Source organism: Neofelis nebulosa, chromosome 17 (genome assembly GCF_028018385.1).
Source record: "Neofelis nebulosa isolate mNeoNeb1 chromosome 17, mNeoNeb1.pri, whole genome shotgun sequence".
Taxonomy (NCBI): Eukaryota; Metazoa; Chordata; class Mammalia; order Carnivora; family Felidae; genus Neofelis; species Neofelis nebulosa.
In genome coordinates this window covers 47,610,864-47,633,692 of record NC_080798.1, presented here as the reverse complement: position 1 = coordinate 47,633,692, position 22,829 = coordinate 47,610,864, and the positions used below count along the sequence as shown (strand labels likewise).

Below are 22,829 nucleotides of genomic sequence, written 5' to 3'. Positions count from 1 at the left end.
TGAGTTCGAGCCCCGCGTCGGGCTCTGTGCTGACAGCTCACAGCCCAGGGCCTGTTTCAGATTCTGTGCCTCCCTCTCTCTCTGACCCTCCCCCATTCATGCTGTGTCTCTCTCTGTCTCAAAAATAAATAAACATTAAAAAAAAAAATTTCAAAAAGGCGTACTGTGAAAAATCTCCCTCCCTCTCTCCGCCCTCAACTGGCCCTGTTAGTACTGGCCTGTTTCTCCCCACACAGCAAGTAGCTACTTTCATTAATTTCTCATGTATCTTCCAGTTTTGTTATGCATTTACAAAAACATACAAATGTGCATTCCTATGTTTTTTCCCTCTTTTACCCCAAAGACAGGCTATTCTATCTGCCAGGGTTCTAGCAGGAGAAAGATAACATTCTCAAATTTGGTAATTTCCAAAGATTTTCATTAAGGCAGGGTACAGGCACACACCAGGTACAGTGCTGTACTTGGGCTAGTAAGAGCAGGGCGCTGTTCCTACCCTGAGGCCTGAAGGAGCTACAGCAGGGAGTAGTTAGCACAAGTGTGTGGTGGGGAACGCCGGGTGGAGAAGGCTGTCGTATAGGAGGTCAGCCTGCAGTTAAGGGATGCAGCCACTCTTCTCCGTCTGTCTGATCTCCTCCTAATGTGCCCACTGGGTGACTCACACTGGAACCAGAGGGCAGGGGAGATGAAGAAGGCATCCAAGTCTCGTGGTCCTGGAGCAGTCTAGAGAAGGAAAGAGTGCATCTGGAGAGGCAAATGACAGATGTCCAGCACACATACTTTACCCACTCTTCTTCACTTTGCGCTTTTTTACTTAGCATGCATAGACCTTCCCATATCTATACACACGTTGTCACAGAGACATACTATTTCACACATGCACCACACTTTTAAAACCGTCTTTTACTGATTAAGTATTATCATGAGTCTTGGCTTAAAGATTCTTGGTGCATATGTTATTAGATGCACCCCCCACCCCCACGTGACAAACAGATGGATTAAGAGTGTGTGTGAAAACCACAAAATAAACAAATCATAAAATACTCAGATAAAAGGGACCTAATCCAATTCCCTCATTTTATAGACTTGTTTGCTTATAGTTTTGGTTCTAGCTACAGCACGGACTAGAATCAAAGCCACCAAATTTCTTTCCTTCTAAAGTTTTTTATTTTATTTTAGAGGGAGAGAGAGAGCGTGCAAGCGGGGGAGAGAGAATCTTAAGCAAGCTCCACACTCAGCACGGAGCCCATCATGGGGCTCGATCCCACGACTCTGGGATCATGACCTGAGCCGAAATTAAGAGATGGATGCTTAACTGCCTGAGCCATGCAGGTGCCCCCAAGCCACCAAATTTCTACTGCAGTGTTCCTTCTGCTATAATAAGCTCCTGTTCTCATGGTTGAGAAACTCTATTTTTGAGTCCATCCAGAAGAACTCCACCGGGGTACTTGATATTTTATATTTGGCCCCCAAGTTGGCTAATGTTATGAAAAGGGAGGATTTCTTTGTGTGTGTGTGTGTGTGTGTGACAAGTCACATTTTAAGACAAGAATCAATAAAAATGTATATAGGAAATGAAATTGTTCCTGTAATAAGTCATACTTTAAACAGGCAAGCTGATTGCTAGGAAGGACTTCCTCAAATGTCAGTAGCAGAAAAAGTTACTGATGAAAGGGAAAGTCAAAGTGAGGATGGATCTATCCCACCCTAGAATTCAAACAGCAACTCCAGTTCTGATAAAGAGGAGGAAAACTAAAGCCACACCTAAGAAAATGTTCATAGCAAGGAATACCAACAGAGACTTCACAAAAGAAGTGGTATAAATAGGCAAAAATATTTGGAAAGTTAAGCTTTGCTAGTAAACAAAGAAAAGTAAATGGAAGATTATTTAACAAAGCCATTAAGTTGGTAAAGATGAAACAATATTGCAAGAGTGTGAATAAAGGGCCACACATTCTTACTTGCTGCTGGAATGCAGAGAAGCAAAAACTTTTCCAGAAAGAAAACAATTTGAGCAACAACTCCATTTCTGAGAATTAACTTGACACGTCCACAATGATTTATCACATTCTTAAGGTGAAAAACTGCAAACAACTTAAATAGCCCAAAATAGGAGATTGGAAAAAAATGATAGTACAGTCCTGGAACATACTATTATACAGCTGCTAAGTACTGTTACAGATGAACATTTCACATACTGAAAAGTTCTCATGATAAATAAGTTACAAAAGAGTATATAAAGTGTGATCCCACTGCTGTACAAAACCCAATACAAATGTATACATTTACATAGAAATAACTGGAAATAAATATCCCAAAACACATAGTGGTTATCTCTGTCAGTGAACAGACAGGTGACTTTTATTTACATCGGAGTGAGAGCCTTCTTCCAAACTATTCGATATACATACATACTTAATATATATATGCCTAATGATGCCTGTGGTTGGGCTGCTCCTGGCCCACAAGTGCTAGGGAAAACGACACCTACTGTCTTTGTACTAGTCACCTCCTTCTCTTCCACTTGACTGTTCGCAGCCCCGACCGCTTCTCCGAAATGTCGGCACACAGGCGGTTCCCGTCTTCTACACCAAAAGCAACGACCCTAACTCAAAGTAACCCAGGGGCTGCTGCCTCCCAACTCTGGCGGACCGCTTATAAAACCGGAAACGGAAAAACAATACTCACTGGCAAGTAGATAAACTTGCGGTCCTTCCCCTCAATAGTCCCACAAGCCGACGAGATTATTCGTTACTCTAGTCACCGCCCACTTTGCCCGCCTTTGACAGGAAGCCTAGCGTCACTTCCGCCCTTATTAAACATGACCGACCTCCTTCCCTTTCTTCTTAGAGCCGAGGCGGGGCCTCGCCTTTCAGGCTAACTATGATTGGTCGCGATGAGACTCGGAAATGTCTCTGACCAGGGTTCCAGAGGAGGATACTCTAGCGTTGAGTGCTTGGTTGCTTTCTATACCACACTTGGCGCCAGGGACTGGCGGTTTCCGGGCTGCTCTCGATGGTTATCTCTGGACGGATAGAGGGGGTCGCGCAGGGTATTATGGGACAATAATGGCCGCGCTCAAGGTTTGGGATTGGCTTTCTGAGGCGATCTGAGTGAGGGGTGGCGGTGCCGGCGCCTCGAAATCTGGGACAGGAGGTCCCAAGAGTCGGGTTTGGTGAGGTGAGTGTCCTTTCTTTCTTCTTGACCTGCCCTTCGCCAATTACGGCAGCTCCAAGCGGCGGATATGGGTCCTTCGCGCAGGTTCCGGTCCGAGTTTGCGGTCTCGTCCCTGTCACCCAATTTGCCTTTCTTACCCTTGGGATGCTGCACCGGTCCGGGCTGTCCTGTCCTTTCTCCTTGATCTGGTCAGATACTGCTGCCTGGCTGCCCAGGGGTCATCCTGCACACTTCTTTAGGCCTCTGCATTGGCCCCCTCCCAAGCAGAGGCCGAGCCTAAGTAGGGCTCCTTGTGTCTGTCTTCTCTGTCATAGTGGTATCTTTAGTATGTGATCTCCTCTACTAGAATGTCAACTCCAGGAGGGCGGGATTTTTGCCTGTTTTGTTCTTTGTTCTTTTCCTATTGCCCAGAACAGTGATTGTGTTACAGAAGGTATTCGATGAAAAATTGTTGAATGAGCAAATCTAGTTTTTCTAAATTTTCTATTCTTAATTGGCTTCTTTGTCACTAATCATTCTCCAGAATCCAGTCCTTTTAATTCCTTATTTGTTCTCAGCAGCTAGTTAAGTCCTATCAGACTCCTCGTCTTGTGCTATTGGGATCTTCCTTTGCTGTCTCTAGATATGTTTGTTTTCCTGTTCTCCATTAATCAGTTTAAATTCATTCATTCATTTATTCACCAAACTTTATTTCACTAGGTGCTGGCTGTAGTAATAGCAAGATAGACAAGGTTCTCTTTGGCATCCTAGGAGTATATTTTTTAGTTCATGCTACTGTTGAGCATAGCATATATATGTTTACCTTCCTGTTTAGATTTCCTCACATGCACAGAAGTCACCAATATGCAGCTCTGTCTTTTCTCTTCTGCCTGATGGCATTTTTCAAAATGCAACTCTTGTGTCTGTGTTGATACTATGTTTGGCAATATTTCTCTGTAGAGCCATGCATGTTAATTAGAACTGGGCAAAACATCCTGGATTCTGGTGGTACCCTACACCTTGACAGTTCCTTTGCTTCACTGACTTGTTGAAAGAGGAGAATTATCCAAGCACCTAGAATCGGTGTATGTTTGTAAGTGGATGGTGTGTAATGGGATGTAAAGAGGAATGAATTTGATACACGTTGAGTGTCAGAAAATCTTATAATCATCTTAATAGTTTTCAGGAAACCATTTCATAACCTAGTATTTCTCGTTAATATTTTTGGTGAACATGGATTGTTATTAAACAAGATCCCAACTGCCGTGAGGTAATTCTTTTCTACAAAACACAACTGGTCCAAAAAAATCCACTAGTATATGGATCACATAGTATATGGTAGCTTTATACCCCAGCATGTCTACTCTGCTGTATCTGTAGTTTAAAGGGAGGGAGAGGTAGAAGGGCTCATGTAGAAAATGTTGAGCCCCAATTAGTACAGAGAAGCATGGCAAATAAAATAACGTGACAGTTACTTTTATGTATGACTTTATGGTTACAGAGAGCTTTCGCGTACACTTTCTTGTGGGATTCTTATAATAATTCCGTGGACTAAATAAAGCAAAAAATATTTCTGTTTCACAGATACAGAAATTATGCCTAACCAAATATTAAGTTATCTGCTTACAATCATACAAGTAGAAAATATCAAAAGCTTGCATTCTAATTGAGGATTCTGACTTCAAATCTAGTGGTATTTCCCCTACAGTCCCTTTCTAGATGCCATCATGTTCTAGTAAGTGTCCTTCGTGAGGACTGTGCTTGCCTGGTATCCTCTTGGATCCCAGTGTTTTGTGGGTGTGTGAATGTGTGTCTCTGTTTCTGATGTGTATCAGAGTGGGAGTAGGAGGATCTTTTGAGATTGTCAGTGACATAATGGAAAGATTTTGGCAAGAGGTAGCTAAGCGAATCCTGGTCTTGATGAGGAGGTTAACTCCCTGAATATCCCTGTAACTTCAGTTATCCTGGGATATAGCAGAGCTATACCTTTTCTCCTTTTATATCCAATACAAAATGGGTTGTCTTCCTTCCACAGAAATCCCAGAGCCTGTCATGGAGGACACCAGCGAGGATGCCTCGATCCATCGATTGGAAGGCACTGATCTGGACTCTCAGGTTGGTGGTCTTATTTGTAAGACTAAAAGTGCAGCCAGTGAGCAGCATGTCTTCAAGGCCCCTGCCCCCCGTCCTTCCTTGCTGGGACTGGACTTGTTGGCTTCCCTGAAACGAAGGGAGCGAGAGGAGAAGGACGATGGAGAGGACAAGAAGAAGTCCAGAATCTCTTCCTACAAGGACTGGGAAGAGAGCAAAGATGACCAGAGAGATGCTGAGGAGGAAGATAGTGACCAAGCTGGCCGACATAGCCGAAAAGACAGGTAAAGGCTTTTGGATGGGTTGACCAAAAGGGAATGAGAATGGAGGCCAGGGAATAACATCCCATGTTGATTTCTGTTTTCTTGTTGGACATATAGATCTTTATGGTTTTATTATGATTCCGTAGTATTGAAGTAGATAGGAACTGATATTTTCTTCAGATGTGTGGGGAACATTCAAAGGTGACTAAAGACTAGAGCATAAAGATTAGAAATGATTTGGGTTGTTGCTGTCAGTAAGCCTGAAAGGAGATTAAGTGGAAAAGGTCAGGTCACCCAGCCAGCCCCCCTTTGGGGGCAAGGTTTTTCTCCTAAGGAGGGGCCTTTTACCACTTGTCCTTTTTGTTTCAGGCATTATCGATCTGCTCGGGTAGAGACTCCATCCCATCCTGGTGGTGTGAGTGAAGAGTTTTGGGAACGCAGTCGGCAGAGAGAGCGGGAGCGGCGGGAACATGGCGTCTATGCCTCGTCCAAAGAAGAAAAGGATCGGAAGAAAGAGAGATCACGGGATCGAGACTCTGACCGCAAGAGAGACAGAGGTAACCAGCCCAGCCTAGTTCCTATAGCCCAGTAAGCATTTGAGCTGACATGTCAGCTTCTTTCCTGTTGCAGGAGTTTTTCTAATGCCTGATAATTAGGGAGCCCTGTTGGTGTTGATAGTGTTGGGGTTGGGAATAGCAGGCTGTTTAAGAACTGTCACTTGCAGCATAGCTGCTTGGCTTGAGTGTGTAGTTCTCGTTTAATTATGAAAATTGGTGATAAAGGCGATACCAGGCAGTGTGTATAAGAAACCAGAATTTACAGTGGTGTTGGTGACAGAGAAAGGACAGTGCTGTGAAGCAAAGCTGGACATAGAATCCAACGCTGGCTTTGCTCAGTATTATTTAAATTTTATAGCTTATAGACTGGTAACCATTAACAGCTATTCATTGTAGACTTATAACTATTGTTTTTTGAATTCTTGCAGGAAAATAACTGTTACTGTGAGTTTGAAACTTTGTAGCCAGTAACTATTTTTTCCCCCTGAAAGAATGGGGATATGTGAGTTTCAGGAGCCCATGGATCGCATTAGAGCAGTGCAGGTTGCACCTGTGAGTGAGTGGGAAGACCTGTCCTTTCTCTAGGGTGAAGATGGGTGGAAGTTAGGATGGGACACACATTTTCTAAGTTCTGCACGTGGCTCTTGACAGATGAGAGGGATAGAAGCAGACACAGCAGCAGATCTGAGCGGGATGGAGGGTCAGAGCGCAGCAGAAGAAATGAACCGGAGAGCCCGAGACACCGACCTAAAGGTAGACCGAGCCGTTGCTTGTGGTGATTTGTCAGGGGTCAGTGTATACAAGGCAGCGTCCTCAGTTGATATGCCGTGGGCAGAGTCAACTGCTGGTTCCTCTATGAACTTCTTGGACTACTTGGTTCTGAGTCAGGTTGGAAGGCCCTGGACCTCCCTGTTGAGACGGATATGCTCCTCTAAGTAGGTAGGCCAGTGGACTGAATGGCCAGTTTTCCAAATGGCAGGAAAGAATAGGGAGCTGGGGAACAGAAGAATTGATTAAAAATAATTATTTTGGGGTACCTGGGTGGCTCAGTTGGCTAAGCATCCAACTTTGGCTCAAGTCATGATCTCACGGTTCATGGGTTCGAGCCCCACATCGGGCTCTGTGCCGGCAGTGTGGAGCCTGCTTGAGATTCATCCTCTCTCTCTCTCTCTCTCTCTCTGCTCCTCCCCCACTTGTGCACACACAACACACACTCAAAATAAATAAATAAACTTAAAAAAGTTGTTTATATTCAAGAGGAGTATGTTTGCTGAGAGAAATTGGATATTCTTCAAGATGTTGTAAACGCATTAAAAAAAAGAAAAGTGTTATAAATACGTGAAAACTGGCCTATTAAAATCCAGATACCTTAAAAATTGTCAAGATTGTGTTACAAGTAGATATCAAGTCTATCGATAGTGAAAGAAAGAGATTTGGGGAATTCACTTTTGGCTGATAGCCCTAGAGCCGTGTCCCAGTGAAGTTAGAGGTTTCCGGTGGATGTGTTCTTTGTCGCCCCAGATGCAGCTACCCCTTCAAGGTCTACCTGGGAGGAAGAGGACAGTGGCTGTGGTTCCTCAAGGCGCTCGCAGTGGGAATCGCCTTCCCCGACACCTTCCTATCGAGATTCTGAGCGGAGCCATCGGCAGTCCAGTCGAGATCGCGATAGGTGATGTTCTGGGCAGAGCAGCCCAGTTTCTCTGGGTGGGTGGCAAAGGGTGGACGTGATGAGGGCAAAGGGATCTGGGCTGGGGGAACAGATGGCAGCTGGGGAACATGTCTCAGCTTAGTGACTTAGTGATGCTGGTTACACGGTCTCCCAGGTCCGTGAGGAGCAGGTACTCAGATGACACACCTCTGCCAACCCCATCCTACAAATACAACGAATGGGCCGATGACAGGAGACACCTGGGGTCCACACCCCGTCTGTCCAGGGGCCGAGGTAAGGCAGGGGGAGGGAGGGGGACAGGGAAGCGGGATCACTTGTCCCAGTGAGGCTGAGCAAAGCTGTGCTTCTGGAGCTGTGCGGCTTTGCAGGGCTCTTGGTGGGGCTGGGGGTGTTTGGACTGACCTGCTGCGTGTTCTCCTTCAGGAAGACGGGAGGATGGCGAAGAAGGAATTTCATTTGACACAGAAGAGGAACGGCAGCAGTGGGAAGATGACCAGAGGGTAAAAACCTTATGTCTTTGAGGCACCGAATGAGGAGTGGTGGACCTCCATGGGTGAATGGGCCACGAGTGACGCTCTAGTGGAATTGGACTTCAATGAGGGCAGTTAGCACTGGACAGTCTCTAGAGCCGAGCTGGATTCAGTCCCGAAGCCTCGGAGTCTCTCCAGAGGCACAGGCTCCTCTGTGAAACTTCTCACCTGCCACTGGCAGACCTGTTTTAGTTAAGTGTTGGTGCCACCGTGTGGTGAATGTAAGAAGTGCCGTCACGATGGGCGGCCACATAGTCCGTCCCCGCCTGTGTCCTCCACATGGCTCGTCCTAGAGCACATGGTCTTCCTCCTGCACCTCCCACAAACATTGCTCCACCACACCAGTGACTTCTCACCAGACACCTCCCCTCTGGTCTTGTCTTGCACATAAACTCGATCTGTTCCTTGTTTTCAACCCTCTGTCACATCGCTGCAGCAAGCTGACCGGGACTGGTACATGATGGATGAGGGATACGATGAGTTCCACAACCCCCTGGCCTACTCCTCCGAGGACTACGTGAGGAGGCGGGAGCAGCACCTGCATAAACAGAAGCAGAAGCGCATTTCTGCTCAGCGGAGGCAGATCAATGAGGTGGGCTGCTGGCGGTAGCTGGAGTGAACCCGGCTGGCGTTGGGCATGTGGGAGAAGTGCGGGCTTTGTGCACATGGTGGCAGCGCAGCTGGCCTCTCGTCGCTGAAGTATTGGGTGTCGCTGTGCCTCTAGAGTCTGAGGAGGGTGGGCGTAGAGCCTTTCAGTAGTTATCTCCTAACCTCTCTCTCTCGTAGTCCTCCTTCCGTGCTGGGATGGGAACTAGTAGGGTGTTCTTTGTATCTCTGCGTGGGGCCGCGGACGCTTGCCATTTGTGTGTCCGTATAGAGGTTCTGACTCACATATAAAGGGCTGCTGCTTGGAAAAAATGTCGCCGGTGGTTTGGGATCAGTCACTTTTCTTTCTTAGGAGCCACAGGGTACAGAGGCCTGTGACACGTCTACGGCCCAGGCCTCGCGTGGCCCTTCTCTCAGGACTTGATGTGTGGACTCTCCCAGTGACCTTTCAGATGCCTTGTGGTTTCAGTCTGAGCGCGGCCCCCCGTTGTGTTCTCATAGGATAACGAGCGCTGGGAGACCAACCGCATGCTCACCAGTGGAGTGGTCCATCGGCTAGAGGTGGACGAAGACTTTGAAGAGGACAGCGCAGCCAAGGTGCATCTGATGGTGCACAACCTGGTTCCTCCCTTCCTTGATGGACGCATCGTCTTCACCAAGCAGGTGAGGCCGCTGGGGCCTGAGAGAAGAAAGCTCAGATAGAATTGAGCTGAGAGTGGGGGGAAAAAAAAGAGGAAAAAAAAGCCCCCATCCCAATAGGATAGAAATCCTTTCATTTATTAGGGCTGTCATGAAGTGGACCTTCCTGTTGAGTGTAACGATCAGTGGAGAATTCCTCTTTTTCCCCAACCTACAGCCAGAGCCTGTAATTCCAGTCAAGGATGCTACTTCTGACCTGGCCATTATTGCCCGGAAAGGCAGTCAAACAGTGCGGAAGCACAGGGAGCAGAAGGAACGCAAAAAGGTTGGTTTCTTGTCCTTTGGGGCCTGGGACAATTTTTAGAAATTGCATGAGATCTCACGGGTAGAGGTCCTCTTGGAAGTTCGAGGACACTCACACAGCAAGAACCAGCTGTTGGAGGAGGGCTTCGTGTTCCTCCACCAAGGCCTTTGTTAAGACAACCACAGGGCCCGATGCTCTGGTGGCCTGAGGTAGAAGAAGGGAATGTGGGTGCCGGGCCACTGCGGCTTTGTGGGAATTTACCACCTGCTAGATGGAGCCTCCTGTGCAAGTGGGATTGGTTTTCCATGGACCACAGTCATGTTACACGATGGAGCAGACTTTTCGTATTTTTTTTAGGCTCAACACAAACACTGGGAACTGGCTGGAACCAAGCTGGGAGATATAATGGGTGTCAAAAAAGAGGAAGAGCCCGATAAAGCGCTGACAGAAGACGGTAAAGTGGACTATAGGTAGGAGTCTTGGTCGGCAGTGGGCTGTCTCCTGAGCCTGGGGCCCTCAAGGACACTTGCTGGGGAACTGAGAGAATTTGTGGCTCATGAACAGAAAAATTAGGTCACGTTGGATCTTCTAGTCTGTTCTCATCCCTTCCTCCTGGTCTCTCTTCTACCATCTTCAGCTTTTCCTAGATATTATTCCTGCCACCACCACTACTACTGCTATAGGAGTGACCTCAGTGCCTGTCAGCGTTAAATGCCTCACAGATACTGACTGAATTCTCAACGACAATCCCACGAGATAGGTGCTTTCCTTCCCATTTTTCGTGTGCAGAGGATGAGACGCAGGAGGTTAAGTAACTTGTTTGAGGTCACCCAGCTATAAATGGAGCGATGCTCAGACCCAGACATTGTAGCTTTGGAGCCTGGTGTTGTAGTCATGGTGCTGAAGTGTACTTCCGATGTTCAGTGTTGGAAGGTAGGCTTCGCCCCCTTAGATTTCAGTTTAATGGAAGGAAGAACCACTTTTTTTTTTTTTTTATTTTTTTAAAAAAAAATTTTTTTTCAACGTTTTTTATTTATTTTTGGGACAGAGAGAGACAGAGCATGAATGGGGGAGGGGCAGAGAGAGAGGGAGACACAGAATCGGAAACAGGCTCCAGGCTCCGAGCCATCAGCCCAGAGCCTGACGCGGGGCTCGAACTCACGGACCGCAAGATCGTGACCTGGCTGAAGTCGGACGCTTAACCGACTGCACCACCCATGCGCCCCGGAAGAACCACTTTTAACAGTGTTTTGAAAATAGGAAAGATTGTTTTTACCAGGGAGTGGCTTCCCTGTTCATAGAGGTATTTAAGCAGATGGTACATAGCTGCCTGTTGGGGTTCACACATTGGGTAGATGGCTGGACTCAAATGTCCCTCTTGAATCTCATCCTTTGAACATACTGAAGTCTTACTGAACTGGCATCCAAGTGAATAATTCCCTGCACCCCTCTGAGAAATAACCCAAATGAGAAGTCAGTACTGATGGTCAGCCCTTGTTAGTTTATAAATGTAATCCCGTAGGCATTAATTGTTAGCTGACTGAGAGTGATGGAGAAATTAGAATAGGAAGCCTGACAGGGTGTGGGGGAGGTCTGAAAGGGGGACAGGTCTCTTGGGAGAGTGGCGGGCAGCAGACATGTGGACACCCACTGAACTGCACTCTCTTTGAGTGCAGCACTCTTTGGGCAGCACTGAACCGCTCTCTCTGCAGTCTTGGGAAAATTACAAAGTTCTTTGGAGTCTAGGCGTGTATACATGTGTCAGATATTTGTGTGCTTTCAGTAGAAGCTGGAGGTCACTACTAAGTGGGACTGTCTCACAATTCTTTGAAAACGAAGTTTTACAGACCATGCCGTCCTGCCAGGAGGAGAGAGGAGGTCTGACCCTGGTCAGGATTCTGTAGCCATGACTCCTCCATTTAGCCTTTCGAGCATTGAGCATTGTGCTGGGTATTCTGTACAAGATAATTACCTGGTGATCTCAGCTCCTCTTCTGGTTGAGCTTTTTGGGGCAGAGAACTGGCCCATTTGTTAACCTGAACTCCTCTGAGTCATACTTAGTTTTCTTTGCCTAGGGAATATTGGGTATGTTGTGGATGATGGTTCTCAGACCGCAGTTCTAGTCCCTTAGGCCAGAGGAGACGAGAAACATCTTGGATCACCTGGCTGCTCTAGTGACTCAAAGATTTCTTGCGTCTTGTTGAGGTGGGTCTTGTTCTTGGGTGTAGGAAGAAGGACAGTAACCCAGTCAGGAAAAACAGTGTGGGAAATTGTGCAGGGTGCTTAGGCCGCTGTGTGTTCTCAGGACGGAGCAGAAGTTTGCGGATCACATGAAGAAAAAGAGTGAAGCTAGCAGCGAATTTGCCAAAAAGAAGTCGATTCTGGAGCAGAGGCAGTACCTGCCCATCTTTGCTGTGCAGCAGGAGCTACTCACTATTATCAGGTAACTCGTCTAGGAATTCCATTGTTGACTTGGTGTCCCTTGGGTCCCTTGTGTTTACTTAGTAGCTCTTTTACTTTGGGCTGTTGCATCTGGTAGAGAAGGGAAAGAATTTTTTCTTATCTGACTTCCATACCCTGGGCTACTTTGCATGAAGTAATAAGCAAAATGGCTTTGCTCTGTTATATTTCGTTTGTTTAAACCTCACCATCTTCTTTTTTTTTTAATGTTTTATTTATTTATTTTGAGAGAGGCGGGGGGCATGAGCAGGGAGGGGCAGAGAGAAAGAGAGAATCCTAAGCAGGCTCTGTGCTGTCCATGCAGAGCCCGATGTGGGGCTCGATCTCACAAACCATGAGGTCATGATCTGAGCTGAAACCAAGACTTAGATGCTTAACTGACTGAGCCACCTAGCACCTCTAAACCTTACCATCTTCTAGACATTGTAGGGGGTGCCTTCATTCGGGGCTGTTTTCCCAGGGAAATCTGCCTTTAAGCAGGCATGCTCCTTGGATAGCCAGACATAGGCATAGGAAGTGGCAGCGTCTTGTTGGAGGATTGGAGGTGGCCATCCGCCTGGCCTGATTTGTCCTTCGTCTTCTTTCCCTTGTAGAGATAACAGCATCGTGATTGTGGTTGGAGAAACAGGGAGCGGCAAGACCACCCAGCTGACACAGTACTTGCATGAAGACGGTTACACGGACTACGGGATGATTGGGTGCACCCAGCCTCGGCGTGTGGCTGCCATGTCGGTGGCCAAGAGAGTCAGTGAAGAAATGGGAGGAAGCCTTGGTGAGGAGGTGAGTGGGCACGAGGGCTGATCTGTACAGCTTCCGTCCTTTTGAGCTGACTTCCTAAGGCCTGGGCCCAGCATGGGGTATGTGGGCAGTGAGCTGGCGCCCAGAGCTTCTGAGCTGTCTCTCCCTGACTTTCAGGTGGGTTATGCCATCCGCTTTGAAGACTGCACCTCAGAAAACACCTTGATCAAATACATGACTGATGGGATCCTGCTCCGGGAGTCCCTCCGGGAAGCAGACTTGGATCACTATAGTGCCATCATCATGGACGAGGCCCACGAGCGCTCCCTCAACACTGACGTGCTCTTTGGGCTGCTGCGGGAGGTGAGGGCTGTGGGGCACAGTCTGTCTGCACTCTTGGGGCTTTGATGCATGCCCTGTTGGTAGTTCATGACTGAGGTGCTCCGGGTGGGCTGGGGTCTCGCCTGGGGGAGCCAAGAGGGTCTCTGACAGGCCTGAGTTTGCTGAGGCCTCCAGGTTGCCAGGTGGAGACCTGGGTTGTAGTTTATTCTGTTCTTGCTCAGCCAAGAGACTCCGGGTTCTCTTGGCTGTGGCTGTATGGGTTCGGTCCTCAGGACTGTTAGGAATCTAATGTGCCCATCTGTCAGCTTCAGCTTGTTTCATCTGGGAGTAATGTTGCTGAGATTGGTGGGAGGGAGCCAAGGGTTCCAAATCTATAGGGAAGCCTCGGACTGACCTCTTCTCTCAGGTGGTGGCTAGGCGCTCAGACCTGAAGCTCATTGTCACATCGGCTACTATGGATGCAGAGAAATTTGCTGCCTTTTTCGGGAATGTTCCCATCTTCCACATCCCTGGTCGTACCTTCCCTGTTGACATTCTCTTCAGCAAGGTACTGAGGTCTCCTCTTTGAACCATTCCTGACCTCTGATGAGAAGTCAGTTGGACGGCATGGGGGAGGGAACTGAGCCAGGAAAGGTTTTTGGGGTTACCATGGGGCAGATGGGGTACTCTGTAGCTCTAGGTCTGAGACACAAAGGACTGTACTAGGGGGAGGTCTAGTTTTATTCTTTCGTTAGAGTAGCAGTGCAGGGCCCAGAGAGGGCAGTCAGGCCCATCTGTAGCCCTGAAAGTCCACTGGCTCTATCCCTATACCAGTGACTGATCACCAGTTCCTGAGGGATGTCCAACCTACATTTCTCTCGATGCTTCCCTTTGACCATGTCTCTGACCGGTGTTGCAGACGCCGCAGGAGGATTACGTGGAGGCCGCGGTGAAGCAGTCCTTACAGGTGCACCTGTCGGGGGCCCCCGGGGATATCCTTATCTTCATGCCTGGCCAAGAGGACATTGAGGTGCGTGCCTTGGTCATGACCATGATGAGCAGGTAGGATCCTACATATGGGAGTTTGGGGCTCTGGTATCTCATGGCTCCTCTCTGTGCCCTCAGGTGACCTCAGACCAGATTGTGGAACATCTGGAGGAACTGGAGAATGCACCTGCCTTGGCCGTGCTGCCCATCTACTCCCAGCTGCCTTCTGACCTCCAGGCCAAAATTTTCCAGAAGGTGTGATAGCAAGAATATCTGTTTTGGGTACCCACCTTTGGGTCTCCCTGGATTCTCCCAAGGGAGGACTAGAGAGAGGGTGTTACTTTCCCTGCAGGGGTGGGGTGTGCTCTTTGCCCTGTGGAGTCTTTCCTACCCGAGGGCCTACAGCCTTCCCTCTTTGTACATCCTGCCTGGTTCTAGGCTCCAGATGGAGTTCGGAAGTGTATCGTTGCCACCAACATTGCCGAGACATCTCTGACTGTCGATGGCATCATGTTTGTTATTGACTCTGGTTATTGCAAATTAAAGGTAAGAAACGACACAGGCACTAGGGCCCTGGGCCTTCACCTGAAGCTAACTCAATGTTGTAGGTGGTGGGAAGGCAGGCCCTGGGTCTTTAGCTCTTAAACAAGGGATGGACTTGGATTTAAGAGGCTAACATTTGACTGCTGATTTTGCTGTGCACTTGATTGACTTAATCTTTGTGATAACGCCATGAGTTAGATGATTTAATAACTCTGTGCAGATCACAGAGCTGGTATTTGTGGGGAAATTTCTTGAGGTTTCTGGTTTCAAAAGGATGGCTGCCAGGGCACCACCGTGTGTTAAGCGACTGACTTGTTATCTCAGCTCAGGTCTTGATCTTAGGGTCATGAGTTCACGCCCTGTAGTGGGCTCAACACTGGGCATGAAGCCTACTTAAAAAGGAAAAAGGATGGCTGTCTGCATTGCTAAAACACTGTACTGTGTGCTGCGTAGCAACCAGGGTTTGTCTGTCTTTGTCTCAAGGTTGCCTCCCCCTTTCCCCTTACTCTATGCTTAATCAGCTCTTTATTGTCCCCTCCTAGGTCTTCAACCCCAGGATTGGCATGGATGCTCTACAGATCTATCCCATCAGCCAGGCCAATGCCAACCAGAGGTCAGGGCGAGCCGGCAGGACGGGCCCAGGTCAGTGTTTCAGGTAGGAGCCCTGTGCTAGCCTGCTCTCTGGGGCAGCGCTGGGATTGCTGAGTTTGGAGCCCAGGCTGGGGCAGTGGGGATTGGACTGTGATCCAGCAGAGGGATTCTGGCCCTAGGATCCCTGAGGCTCAGGACTGATGGTGGGGCTGCCACTTGGTGGTTTGCTCCTCATATGCTGCTGAGCCAAAGAGTAGCCTTTCCAGGTGGCTTGGAGGTCTGAGCAGCTTTGGGTGTCAGGCAGTCCCATGTTGAACATACCTGCACCTGAAGACTCGCACAGGCTAAGTCTGAGCAGATTATATCATGGCTCCTGTTACACTTCTGCAGTTATTTTTTCTGATTTTCGTGTTTTAAAAAATAATGTATTCGCTACAGAAATTGAGAAAATACAGAAGAGCATAAAGAAAACAAAACCGAGCCATAAATCTTGTCCCAGGCTCATTGGTTCCAGAAATGAAACAAATATGTAGGAGACTCCAGCAGAAGAGTCAATTGGCAGGACTGATTTGAATGGGTGGAAATCTGGGATTCAGAGAGAACAAGGCAGGTGGGGGAAGAAATGAGAACTTGTCCTCCCTGCCTGTGGCTTTCTTCCGTACTGACCTCTGTGGGGTGCAGGTGCAGGGCAAAGCTGGGGTAGCATTGGGTCTTCCACTGCAGGACCCCTGCGCGGGCAGCTGGGCCCCGAGGCGGTAGATGCAGCAGTGTGTGGTCTTCTTCCCGGCAGGCTCTACACCCAGAGCGCCTACAAGAACGAGCTCCTGACGACCACGGTGCCCGAGATCCAGAGGACTAACCTGGCCAACGTGGTGCTGCTGCTGAAGTCCCTCGGGGTGCAGGACCTGCTGCAGTTCCACTTCATGGACCCGCCCCCCGAGGACAACATGCTCAACTCCATGTATCAGCTCTGGATCCTCGGGGCCCTGGACAACACAGGTGCATAGCCCCGGGAGCTGGAGGCGGGGGTGGTGGTGGTAGTGCTCACGGGCTCTGGCGGTCGGTTTCGCTCCTCGTTTACTTCACTGTGTCCACCGAATGTCTGGATTCGCTCCTCTCCCAGGTGGGCTGACCTCGACTGGGCGGCTGATGGTAGAGTTCCCGCTGGACCCGGCCCTGTCCAAGATGCTCATCGTGTCCTGTGACATGGGCTGCAGCTCCGAGATCCTGCTCATTGTGTCCATGCTCTCGGTGCCAGCCATCTTCTACAGGCCCAAGGTGGGTGGTGGTGGCCCCTCTGCTCTCCTCGAAGCTGCAGGGGGCTTTACCGGCTTGAGGAAGGGTTAGAGAGGACTGGTTTCTTTCTGTATCATTAAAATGGAACGGAGGCATGGGAGTCAAAGTTTCCAAAGAGTGGTATTACTGCTTTCTGTTAAGCAGGTTGGGGTAGGGGAAAGCATGGGCTAGATCAGTGGTTTTCAGGTGATTTGGAAATTTCTTATCGTCTGGTATAGTTGTGCCAGAGCTGTCACGTTTTAGAGTAGATGTTTTGTCAGAAGCTACGTTATTTTCCCTGGATCGTTAGGGTAACACACTGATGTGTTTAAAGCTGTGCGTGCAGGCAGGTAACAGTGTGAAAAGCTCCGGGATCCTCCCAGTGGGCCTGGACTCCCCGTGCTTACAGTAAGGGTCCTTTTTCCTTCCTAGGGCCGAGAGGAGGAGAGTGATCAAATCCGGGAGAAGTTTGCTGTCCCCGAGAGTGATCATTTGACCTACCTGAATGTCTACCTGCAGTGGAAGAATAATAATTACTCCACCATCTGGTGTAACGATCATTTCATCCATGCCAAGGCCATGCGGAAGGTGGGGGCAGTCGCCCAGATAAGCAGGATGTTGGGGTGAGGCGGGGAGGCAGGAGGAGGCGGGCTTCATCCTTGCCTGCCCTGTGTCCTTCTCTAGGTCCGGGAGGTGCGGGCTCAGCTCAAGGACATCATGGTACAGCAGCGGATGAGCCTGGCCTCATGTGGCACTGACTGGGACATCGTCAGGAAGTGTATCTGTGCTGCCTATTTCCACCAGGCAGCCAAGCTCAAGGTGAGCCCAGAGGAGCCTGAGGGAGTTGTGGCCCTTTCCTGGCCTGATAATCATACCAGCACAGAGTTCTTTCATTCTCATTGTACAGTCCTGCAGACCTGGGTTTTCCCCACCAAGGCCTTTGTCAAGACCTGGGATGGAGTGGCTGCCCAGATGAGCAGCATTGTCCTGATGTGGCCACCTTTTGTGTCTCTTCCCTAGGGAATCGGGGAGTATGTGAATATCCGGACAGGGATGCCCTGCCACTTGCACCCCACCAGCTCCCTCTTTGGAATGGGCTACACCCCAGACTACATAGTGTATCACGAGCTGGTCATGACCACCAAGGTGAGTCTTCTCTGACGCAGTTTACTTGACGTGGGCCTACCTGGCTGGGCTGGGCCTTTGTAACCCTTCATTGCCTTCCTGTGTGAGCTTTGAGCCTGGGAGACTTGAGGCCACATGTGTTGCTTTGAGACGAATTGAGAGATTTGAGGATTTGAGGATGCTTACTTGGAATTAACCTTCAGATGCCAGTGACCTCAGCTATGCCAGCAGGATTGTTTGTTACTTGCTGCCAGGGATGAGCAACCCCTGTTGGTGTCATTAGAAGGGCTTTCTGGGGAGCCTGGGTGGCTCAGTTGGTTAAGTGTCTGACTTCAGCTCGGGTCATGATCTCATGGTTTGTGAGTTCAGGCCCCACATTGGACTCTGTGCTGACAGCTCAGAGCCTGGAATCTGCTTCGGATTGTGTCTCCCTCTCACTCTGCCCTTACCCCGCTTGCACTCTGTCTGTATCTCAAAAATAAATAAACATTTAAAAATTAAAAAAAAAAAAGGCTTTCTGAGGGGTTAGGCCTTTTCTCTTGGATACTGGGCGTGGGGGAGGGGCATTTTTTCAAGCATGGAGGGATTTGGGAGAAAGGATTAAAATTCCAGTGTCTGGGGCTTATGTCTGCCTTTTTCAGCCTCACAGGGCTGGGGGTCAGGCCCTTCCCACGTAGGTCCCGATTGTGGAACTACTTGGCAAGGCACGGCCCAAAGCATTGGCCTTCCTCTGACCACCGCTTTGTGACCCTTCTGCCTGCAGGAGTACATGCAGTGTGTCACTGCTGTGGATGGAGAGTGGCTGGCGGAGCTGGGCCCCATGTTCTACAGCGTCAAACAGGCGGGAAAGTCTCGGCAGGTAAGCATCCCACGCTCGCCACGGAGGTTCTGTTTGCCCGTGGGACCCATTTTTCGCACAGCCCGGGATTGAAGACACGTCCTCACCTGACCCCTGTCCTCCTTACTTCTCTCTCAAACATAAAAGCTGTGATGGAGCCAGGTTGGTATGGTAGATTTTCGCCCATCTGCTCCAGTTGCTTGGTCGGATGAGCCTTTTAAAAAAACCCTTATTATTGAAAAGTCCAAATATTCGTAGAAGTATAAAAAACAGTATAGGGAGCCGTCATGTATTCCTTACCGAATCTCCATAATGTTCAACATGTTGGTCAGACTTATTTGGCTTATTCCTCCTCTTCTCCATACGCTAATTTTTTTTCTTAGAAAAAATTTTAAAGCCTCTCTCTGACACTTTATTTCACCAATAAATACTTGAGTAAACATCTCTAAAAAGACTGGTTTTTAAAATGTAACCTTTTTGCCATTATCACTCAACAGAATTAATCCTTAATGTCTTCCAGTCCTTATTCATATTTTGTCATTTGTTTCAAAGATAAACTCGTATGATTTGATTTGCTTGAATCAGAGTCTGAATGTTACAGTTAGTTGGTATATGTGTAAGTGTTATGTTCTAGAATGTGCTCTGTTCTCATTCTTTATTATGGCATTGATTACTTGGAGAGACTAGGTCACTTGTAGAATATTCCATTTTCTGTATTTGGCCGATTGCTTTTCGTGATGGCGTTTAACTTGTGCCTCTGTCCCATGTTCTTTCTGTAAACTAGTAATTAATCCAAAAGCCTGATAAAATTCAGGTTCAGCTGTGTTGGGCAAAGATGCACAAATGCGTGCAGTGCCGTGAACTTCCTTTTAGATCCTGTCAGGAAGCACGTAAGGGCTGGTGGCCCCACTTTTGGGGATGCTGAGAGTGGTCAGTGGTTCTGCCTGATCCCTCCAGGATAGATTATCTCCCTGCCACTCCACCTCCTCATGGTCTTTGTGTACGTGGATGGCTGCTGCCTCGAGCTGTCCTTCAGGGCTTCAGACTGTGGGGGGCTTTCCTTCCTCTCTTGTCTGTACTGTCCACACTGGGTCTGTGCACACCTTCCTTATGTCTGGTCTTCCCAGCCAGCTGATCGTGTCTTCCCTATTTCTTGTACTTCCTGGCATTACTGTGAACTTGGTAAGAGACTGAAAGTACTTACAGAATTGAGTGGAAAGCTGAGACACGATAGGGTTAGGACTGAATCGTGTCATGTCTGTCTTGAATCAGCGAATCGGCCTCAAAAGAATAGATGGCCTTGGTGTTGGGGCAGGGAGCCACGTGGCCCCGTCTCTGGGAGCTGGCACTGTGTACACGGCACCTGGCTTGTGGTGGGGAGATGGGTGGGACAAGGCTCTCCACCTGCTGGTGGTGGTCCCCAGTACCTCGCCCTCCCTTTTCTAGGAGAACCGCCGACGGGCCAAAGAGGAAGCCTCTGCCATGGAGGAGGAGATGGCACTGGCTGAGGAGCAGCTGCGAGCCCGCCGGCAGGAGCAAGAAAAGCGCAGCCCCCTGGGCAGTGTCAGGTGGGCTGCGGCCTCGGGACCCTGGCTGGGATGGTGCCTGCCCCTGGGAGACTCTGGGGAGCAGCCCGATAGACTGAGCAGGTCCCCATGCAGGCCGGTGATCTAAGAGAATTTGAGTGTGTGGAGCTGAGCTGGTCACAGAAGTTGACTGGTTCCATGGAGGCATGGGAGGAGTTCCAGACATACTCTCAAGGGGCAGTGATACATCTGCAGCTCCTGGTCATTGTCACGTTGTACTGAGGCCTGCGGTGGGCTGGAGAAGTAGGCAGGGCTTATAGCTCTACCGACAGGCTAGGGCTTGGAAATCATGTGGAGACGGGAGGAGAGTCTTGGGCTTCTGTGTCTGCTGGTGCCTGGAGTTAGGTCAGACTTCACAGGTGAAGGGCATAGTTCTCCACAAGACTGCCTTCACTTCAGGGGCACCTGGGTGGCTCAGCCAGTCAAGTGTCCAACTGGAGCTTGGGTCGTGATCTCGCACTCTGTGAGTTCAAGCCCCGTGTCAGGCTCTGTGCTGACAGTTTGGAGCCTGGAACCTGCTTCAGATTCTGTGTCTCCCTCTCTCTCTCTGCCCCTCCCCTGCTCACGCTCCGTCTCTCTCTGGGAAAAAAAAAAAAAAAAAAAAAAGACTGCCTTTACTTCAGACACCAGCTATAACTTGGGGTGTGCTAAAGATCCCTCTCACTTCTGACCAACTTGCTACATATTTGGGGATCTGCATGGACTCCCCCGCCATTTGATAACTTGCTAGAATAAGTTGCTAGAATAACTCACAGAACTCAGGAAAGTACTGTGTTTGAGATTACAATTTTATTATAGCCAAAGGTTACAAATCAGCACCAAGGGAGAGATGCATAGAGTGAGGTCTGGGATGGTCCCAAATGAGAAGCTTCCATTGTCCTCGGGGCCGCATTACCCTCCTGGCCCATTGGTGTGTGATAGTATGCACAGAGCATTGCTAGCCAGGGAAGCTTCAGCGTCCAGAGCTTTATTGGGGTTTCATTACATAGTCACGAATGGTTGAGTATATATCCATGTGATTGACTCAGTCTCCAGCTTCCTTTTCATAGAGGCTGAGCTGATATCATGAGGCTCAAAGTATAGCCTTCTGGTCACGTACTTGGTTTTTCTTTAAAAAAATTTTTTTTTTTAACGTTTATTTATTTTTGAGACAGAGAGAGACAGAGCATGAACGGGGGAGGATCAGAGAGAGGGAGACACAGAATCCGAAACAGGCTCCAGGCTCTGAGCTGTCAGCACAGAGCCCGACGCGGGGCTCGAACTCACGGACCGCGAGATCATGACCTGAGCTGAAGTCGGCCGCTTAACTGACTGAGCCACCCAGGCACCCCACGTACTTGGTCTTTCTAGCTGGGCCAGCCCTTATCCTGAGTCCTCTTGTTAGGATAAACTATCAGATGTTACCGTGTGTAACAGGGACACTCAATCCCTCTGGAAATCTCGAGGTTTTAGAGATGACCTCCCAGGACTGGGGACTAGGGCCAGCCAGATTCTTTATTAGAAGGTGGAGTGGCCGTCTGGTGAGGTGGCTGGAAGACTGCTTCCATAGCTCACCTGGGAGGCATGAGAGGAACTGTTAAAAAATCTACCTGCCAACAGTCCTTGGTGGGTATCAGAGTCAGGTGGTGCTGTTACTGTGCCCCCCATCACAAATGGGGATGGCAGCAGGGGGGAAATGTGCTGGGGGAGAAGACTGTTCAGCCCCAAAGCCTGCTCACACACAGAAAGAACAAGGCCTCAGGCTCCTTGCTGTGCTGTGCATCCTGGTTGGCGTGAGTAGCAGTGTGATTCCTCACCCCTCTTTCCGTGTCTCCAGGTCTACAAAAATCTACACTCCAGGTCGGAAGGAGCAAGGGGAACCCATGACCCCACGCCGCACGCCAGCCCGCTTTGGGCTCTGAGCCGAGGCTCTCCCTGCAGAGGATGCAGCGTGTGTTGAGTCCTGAGCCCTGTGGCCAGAGCATCCGGGGCCTGCCAACAAAACCCTTTCATCTGCGCACTTTCGTCTGTGTACATCACAGCCCCCGGGGAAGCTCCTGCAGGGGCCAGCTCTACAACAGAGAGAGTGGCAGTTCCTTGGTGCAGGGGTGCAGGTCAGGGTACGGAGCAGCGAGAGCTGCCAGGGCAGTGAGAGCTGGCCAGACCCACTGTGTCCAAATAAACCATTCCTGGGACGCTTGGTGTATAAATGACTTGGCTGTAACTATGGTTTTTTAAAATTCTGTGTAAAGCAGCAAAATAGACCTACAGGGAATTGTAATTTGGTTATAATTCAGGATTTGGAAATAAATTTATTGTTTGTAAAATGTTATTGCATTTTGGACTGTTCCTTTTTCCCTCGCTGCCCTAAATTACATAATGATAGAAGATGGGCAAGACGCCGACTTGACTTTCTTTAGGTGGCTCCTTCTAAAATCTCACCTCACCTTATTTCTGTTCTCCAGGCAGTCCTCTTAGAAAAGGGTTGGCAGGGTGGGACACAGCTGGCAGGGACAGATAATGGCCTGGGGCACTAGGCGGGCCAAACTGAGGGCACCTCACTGTTTCCAAGGC

The 22,829-nt window shown here is 49.0% G+C and overlaps 3 protein-coding genes across 12 annotated transcripts in view; 1 reads left to right on the top strand and 2 right to left on the bottom strand.

The window, feature by feature from the left end:
• The window catches only part of TXNL4B (thioredoxin like 4B), a 42,248-nt gene extending 39,424 nt beyond the window's left edge, over window positions 1-2,824 (bottom strand). For 2 of the 9 annotated variants that reach the window (XR_009256020.1, XM_058707892.1), the window contains exon 1: window positions 660-917. Coding sequence is in view for 4 of the 9 variants with exons in the window: in XM_058707892.1 (XP_058563875.1) it covers window positions 660-775 (116 nt within the window). In the remaining 5 variants the exon portion in view is untranslated. The other 7 variants (XM_058707896.1, XM_058707897.1, XM_058707894.1 and 4 more) reach the window with 7 other exon arrangements.
• Window positions 2,825-3,039: 215 nt separating this feature from the next.
• Window positions 3,040-22,587, top strand: DHX38 (DEAH-box helicase 38). 2 transcript variants are annotated; one of them, XM_058707875.1, is made up of 27 exons: window positions 3,040-3,177; window positions 5,189-5,528; window positions 5,877-6,064; window positions 6,716-6,817; window positions 7,586-7,733; window positions 7,888-8,006; window positions 8,157-8,233; window positions 8,700-8,855; window positions 9,371-9,532; window positions 9,726-9,833; window positions 10,170-10,282; window positions 12,118-12,255; window positions 12,866-13,052; window positions 13,188-13,373; window positions 13,759-13,899; window positions 14,251-14,361; window positions 14,457-14,573; window positions 14,757-14,864; window positions 15,404-15,516; window positions 16,243-16,451; window positions 16,576-16,730; window positions 17,160-17,315; window positions 17,412-17,546; window positions 17,748-17,873; window positions 18,616-18,711; window positions 20,137-20,258; window positions 22,093-22,587. In XM_058707875.1, exons 2-27 carry the CDS (start codon window positions 5,206-5,208, stop codon window positions 22,175-22,177), a joined length of 3,681 nt encoding a protein of 1,226 aa, XP_058563858.1. In that variant the 5' UTR covers window positions 3,040-3,177; window positions 5,189-5,205; the 3' UTR covers window positions 22,178-22,587. The 2 variants fall into 2 exon arrangements, with proteins under 2 accessions (XP_058563858.1, XP_058563859.1); XM_058707876.1 differs by lacking the exon at window positions 6,716-6,817.
• The window catches only part of PMFBP1 (polyamine modulated factor 1 binding protein 1), a 51,069-nt gene continuing 49,283 nt past the window's right edge, over window positions 21,044-22,829 (bottom strand). Inside the window, exon 21 of the mRNA XM_058707882.1 lies at window positions 21,044-21,384. Within this exon, the coding sequence (XP_058563865.1) occupies window positions 21,368-21,384 (17 nt within the window). The 3' untranslated portion in view covers window positions 21,044-21,367. The remainder of the gene's footprint in view (window positions 21,385-22,829) is intronic.